Source organism: Octodon degus, unplaced genomic scaffold (assembly GCF_000260255.1).
Source record: "Octodon degus isolate 3935 unplaced genomic scaffold, OctDeg1.0 scaffold00115, whole genome shotgun sequence".
In the NCBI taxonomy this organism is placed as follows: domain Eukaryota; kingdom Metazoa; phylum Chordata; class Mammalia; order Rodentia; family Octodontidae; genus Octodon; species Octodon degus.
Genome location: NW_004524691.1, coordinates 3584846 through 3591083, shown reverse-complemented (window position 1 = coordinate 3591083; position 6238 = coordinate 3584846). Strand labels below are relative to the sequence as shown.

Here is a 6238-nt window from a genome sequence, read left to right as displayed (position 1 = left end):
AGTCAGTCCTGGCTGCCTGGCTTCCAAGGTGAGACAGCACGGTAGGGGGAAGGGCTCGGCGGACGTAGGACAGAGCGCAGGACAGCTGCTCGTCTCCGCAGCCAGCAGAGGAGGGGAGGCCCTGTGAGCAGGAGGAATGCCCCTTTTCTGGTCACGCACCCAGTGGCCACCAGCCCTTTGAACAAGGTACCATCTCCAAGAAGCATGAGACTTTGGGGACCTTTTAGACCGTAAAAGCTGACCTGAAAAATTTGCTAAATAATTTAAACTTTCTGATTAAAAAAAATGAAAAGCCTGAAATACGTGTTTGTTCCTTAAAATAGATCTCCGTTGTTTTACTTCAATTTAAATCATGTTAACGTTCAAACAAAACCTCTTTAGTGCCATGAATCCATCAAATGAAACTGTTAGGCCAAAACATAATGTCGTGTCTCTCTTTTTTCTGCCCCTTCAGAACCTGTTTCCTGAACCCCTGTCTATACAGAGTCACTCCGTGCAGTTCCTGAGGGCCCTGTGGGAGAAGACTCAAGCAGCGGAGACCCACAGTTTTGAAACTGCCATGACGCAGTCCACATTTCCACAGCAGAAGGTAAACACTTCTTTTCTTGGGCATGTTATTTTAAACTAAGATTCAAGATTGCCTTGGAACAGTTTGTCTTTTTGTAAAGAGTTCAATTCCTTTTTCCTTCCTTTATAATCAGAAACTGCTTATTAACTATTTTTATATGATACTATAGTGGACTCATAATAAAGAGATATCAGTAGAAAAGTTCTCTGTTCTTTGAGGCCTTACTCTTGCTCTCCAAGCTTCCAGAACACTGGGAAATTAATTTCTATTATTTATAACCTACACAGGCTCAGGTATTTCTTATAGCAACACAAATAGACTAAGACATTAGGGCTGGAAGTTTGAAGTTTTAGAAAGAGGATGAGTTAAGGAAACACTGAGGAAGTCTAATCAATAAGACTTGGTGTCTAATAAGAAAGATACAAAATCAGGGGCCAACCTGATAGTTCAGCAGACTAAAGCACCTGCTTAGGTAAAGCACAGTGGCTGGGGTTTGATCCCCAGTGTGCAATGCCGGCCCCGCCGCTGGGGCCCACTGAGAATGCGATTGAGACTGGGTGTGGTGGTGCATGCATCTATCTGTAATCCCAGCGCTTTGGGGGCTGAAAACAGAAGAATCACTATGAGTCTGATCTACATAGTGAGACCCTGTATACCCTACAGACCCTGCCCTAAATTCAGAAAAAGAAAAAGAAAGACACAAGAATGAAGTATAGTACTTGGCCAGACGGGTGATGACACTGACCTAAAAATCAGTGACTATGAAAAACCCTGAGGAGGGAGAGGAGAAGATAAAGCACTCTTGGTCATGTTGACAGCATCCCAGCCTATGACAAGAAAACGTAAGACAACTCGCAAAAAGTAAAGATTATCTTGGCTCATGATTTCAGAGAATTCATTCCATGGTCACCAGGCCCTATTGTTAGACCTATGGTGAAGAGTGTGCCATGCTGGGAGCGCAGGGGGAAGGAGACTACTCATCTCCTACAGCTGAACAGCAAGGCAAAGGAAAAGGGGTTGGTGTCCTGACAGCCTGTCCTGGGGCACACCTACTGATCTAACTTCCTTCTCCTATACCTCAGCTCCTAAAGGTTCCACCACTTCCCAAAAGCACCAGAGGCTGGTGACCAACTCTTTAACATGTGGACTTTTCGGGTATGTTTCACATCTAAAATATAGCAGTGGTTTATCCAATTCAGAGGTTGAATTCTAGTATAGACCTTAAAAAGAAAGACACAACCTGCAGCATAGAAAGCAGGAGTAGTGCCTGATGTCATGGCAATAGATTGTGTCACTCAAAGGGAAAATGTATATGGAGAGTGGAAAATGGTTATGTCACCACCTTCTCTCTGGAAGTCCTTTCCAGATTCAAAGATTCTGGCTACTCACATTATGCTTTCAAGAAAGCCCAATAAGTTAGATGCCTACTGGACAAATGATTAGATACCTAATCTCTAAAGGTTCTGATTATAGGATCATGGTCTCTGCACTACTTTTCCTTTTTGTTGTTATTCACACAAAAATGTGTATATTGATGGAGATCATGTGATGTTTCAATACATGTGTAATGTTCAAATTAGAATTGGTAATCAAATCTACGTCCTCAAACATATCATTTCTTTTTATTTGAGATGAAAACATCCAAAATCTTTCCTTCTAACTTTCTTAAACCATGTAAGATATTATTATCACTATCTGTAGTCTCCCTACTATGCAAAGAAAACAAGAACCTATCTCCTTCATCTGACTATGATGTGGCACTATTTAAACAATGTCTCCACCACTACCTCCCCTTTGTCTTATTATCAAGAAGAGAAAAATGCCAGTATTAAGTAAATGAAAGATGCAAGCAAGTAGCAAGCTCACTAATAAAAAACTTGTAATATGAAACTGACTTAATCTCTCTTAGATGGTGAAGAAGTGTAACAGGATAAGAAATGGGTGTGCTTAATCAGGAATGTATTTGTCATGGCCAGTAACACGCTAAAGATCTATCCAGCTATTGCATCACTATTTTGGTTTTGGCTTAAGAATCTAACATGCAGTACTAAAGGCAAAGGAAATACCACAATTGCATCAGTGTAAAATAAAATAGAATTCTTTGCATATTTCATTCAAATGTTTATTGTTGCCTCATGTCTAAAGACAATGTTTCAAATTCTCATAAAGTTTTCATTGTAAACTGTTCTTTTACTGAAAGGAACCAGTGAATTAAAACTTGGCTGGTTGTTTCAAGTCCTAAGAGATTAACTTAAAAACCTTGGCAACCAGTTTTGTACTTGCTTACACGTAGGCTTCTTCATATTTCTCTTATTTCATACCAATAACTATTCCTGTATGGGAAAACTAACTGTAGTCACCACTTTTTCTGAAAAATTTCAAAATCTGGTTTATTTGTGAGTAATAGAAAAATTTTATATCTGGAATGTACAATATTCATCAAATTTATCAGCCCAGGAATTTCTCAAATTAATTTTATCCTATCTTTTATGAAGTATTATGCAGAATAAATACAAAATAGCTATGAGAATTGTACAATCTGCTTTATTTTCATTATATAGATATAAAAGTATACATACCATGGTATATATTAATACTCACTGATATGTGTATATATGTATGTTCACATACACAGATGCACTAGTGATTTCAAAGAGATGGACATTTGTGTATCTGCTGCTGTATGGAATTTTGCCTCAGCCAAGTAAAAGGAGATACCCAAGGATAAGGCATCTTGAAAAAAATGACTGAATTTCTACAATATGCCATTTTAATGGGTTTGTTATTGTCTCAGTTACTCTTCTTTCATTGATGGGACAAAATGCCTAACACCCAAAATTAGGGAAGGAAAGGCTTATGTAGCACAGTTGCTAAAGGTTTCAGTCCACACGTGGCTGGCTCCAAGGCAGAATGGTACATGGTAGAGGGTAACAGGGTATGGCTGTGGAAAACAGCAAAGAACAAAGGGAGGGGCAGCTAGCAAATCTCTCTCCCCTCCTTACATTGTAATGAGATTATCTGCCCCAGAGCAAGTGTAGCACTCACACCCATAACCCCAACATTGGATCAAGAATTAATCACAAACTCTTGAATCCACCCCATGACTGCATGAGGCTTTGGGGGGACACCTCGACACAAACCATAAACTTTTTTTTTTTTTTTTGGCGGAACTGGGGATTGAACTCAGGCCCTTGCGCTTGCTGGGGAACCGCTTATTCCACTGAGCCATTTCCCCGGCCCCCATAAACTATTATATTGCTTAAAATAACCTTAAAATTTTAAAACTGAAATTTATTCTAAATGCTATTGAAGTGCAACATCCTGAGGGAGAAAAGACAAGGACTTATCCTTAAGATAAATTCATGCAAACCAATAACATGAGTTCAAAGAAGACTCAGACTTGAAAGTGTATTCATTCTCAGTCAAGGTACTCAGAGCTACAATAACAAGTTATCCTTTCTTAATCCACTTTAATTCATTTCTTAAAATACAACAGTGTTGGGTAAAGCAAAAGAATTTAGACACACATTTTAATTGGAGGGTAAGTTATTTCAGCATTTCTAAAGAGCAATTTAGCAATGCAGTTCAAGATTCTTAAAAATGTTCCTATAATGTTGATACTATTTTCATGACTGTACTAAAAGCTAATCTGGCATGTGTATGTAAGATACACACATACAAAAAATTATGTAATGACTTTTAAATACCTTAAATGTCTAAAATGAGGATAAAATCATTACACATTCATACAAAAGAATATTAAGAAACCATAAAAATTAGATTTATGAGAAATGTTTAGTAATACAAAACATGATAATAGCAAGGATACAAAATTATGTACACAAAGGATATCTGCAGAATTGACCAATGAAACAACCCAATGGAGATGGCCAAAAACATGGGCAATGACTAGTTCTGGTTGGTGGGATTAACACTTTTAAAATTTTCCCTTGGTGTATATTTCTTTTATAGTCAAGAAAAAAATTACTTTGTGGGTTTATATTACCAAATAGTAATGAGTTTACATAAAGAATATTCCATTCTAACATAACCAATTTCCATTAGAAAGAAAGAAAGATTTGAGAAAGAGGAGGAAAGCTGGTTGATTTATTGAAGAAAGGAGGAGGAGCGGGATGGAGCACCTAGAGTGCACTGTTCTCAGTTTCCTCCCGGGGCTTGTGCTGCCCAGCCCTCCAGAGACAGCAGAGCTTGATCAGGGGCCAGCCAGGTGGGGCCTGTTAACAGGCAAGCATTTCAGAGGCAAAGGGATTTGTTGACACACATGTTCCACTTCCCAAAGCATGGGAAATTCCACATGTCGTGGAAGTAAGGTCTCCAACTCTGCCCATTACAAAACAACCACAACAAAAAAATTAAATTAATTTTACTGTTGAAATAAATTGTGCTCCATCTGGCTACCATTTGGAGATTTTCTTTCAGTCCCTGGTGCTACGCACACACTTGACAGTTCCCAGGGTGACTAGCTGGCTTGTTGATGCATAATAAAACTGAAGCACTAGTTCTGATGAAACAAAAGGAGACCTTCTGGTGCTCCCAAAGGTTTTGATGTAATGATTTGAGTTAAGATGCTAATGTGCTTGAATAAATAAATGCACAAGTAAGTAAGCATAAACTGCATATTATATGAAGAATGTAATGATTCAAAATCTAGCAGAAATTTAAGTCTGCCTGTATGATGAGGAGGATAAGTGTCGTGCCAGTACCTCCTTCAGGGAGCACTGTGAATCAGTGTCTGACTAAGGTGTGAAAAAGAGTCTATCCAAACAAGCCAGTCCTGGGGTTAATCCAGGGACTAGGGAATAAACTAAATGAGGGCTATACATCACGGTAGCAACCAGAGGCAAGCGGCTTTGGGGAACACTGAAGGTGGACTGTGTACGCCAGTGCACACTCCTGAGGGGACATAGTTGGAAAGATGCTGGACATTAAAGACACAGTGACAGCATTTAAAAGAAGAAGGAGGATGTAGATACATGTAGGATGAAGGGGATAAGAAATAATATGGGAAAGACAAAGCAAATTCACAATGAAACCGTGGTAGATTGCCTCTAAGTTCATTCATTCACTGGAAAATATTTTTTGGTTGAGTGGCTGCATTATGCCCACCACTGTGCAAAGACCAACATAAGAGTCATGGTCTCACCCTGATTGAAACAAGCAGCATACGAGCAAACAAACACACAATTCCACACTGAAGCTATTTTTTAAAAAATGCCTGATTTTTTAAAAAATGGGAAAAAAAATGAATGCTTGCTGAATGGTCGAGGAAGGCTTCTTTCTAAACAAAAGTCAGATAAGTCTTCCTCATAAAGAGAAAAAATGCACAAAGTTTCTGAAAACAAATAACAACAAAAAGGATGAGGAAAATGGAAGCATAGGGCTGGTGAGACAGCTCAACAGACTAAGTGCCTGCTTAGGCAAGTGCTGGAATGGGTGTTCCATACCTGGCATCACATGAGGTGTCAACCCCACCTCAAGGCATGCTGAGCTGGCGACCAAGTCTGAGCATGGTAGCTCATGGCTGTAATCCTAGTGCTGGGAAGGCTGAAAACAGGAGGATAGCTAGGAGTCTGAGCTGCATAGTGAGACCCTGTACCAAATACATAAGAGAGAGAGAGAGAGAGAGAGAGAGAGAGAGAGAGAGAGAGA

General features: G+C 39.3%; 1 protein-coding gene across 1 annotated transcript in view; it reads left to right on the top strand.

The window, feature by feature from the left end:
• Veph1 (ventricular zone expressed PH domain containing 1) overlaps nt 1–6238 on the top strand; it is a 274142-nt gene that overhangs the window by 232062 nt on the left and 35842 nt on the right. The window contains exon 15 of the mRNA XM_004639833.2: nt 412–589. Coding sequence (XP_004639890.1) covers nt 412–589 — 178 coding nt within the window. The remainder of the gene's footprint in view (nt 1–411; nt 590–6238) is intronic.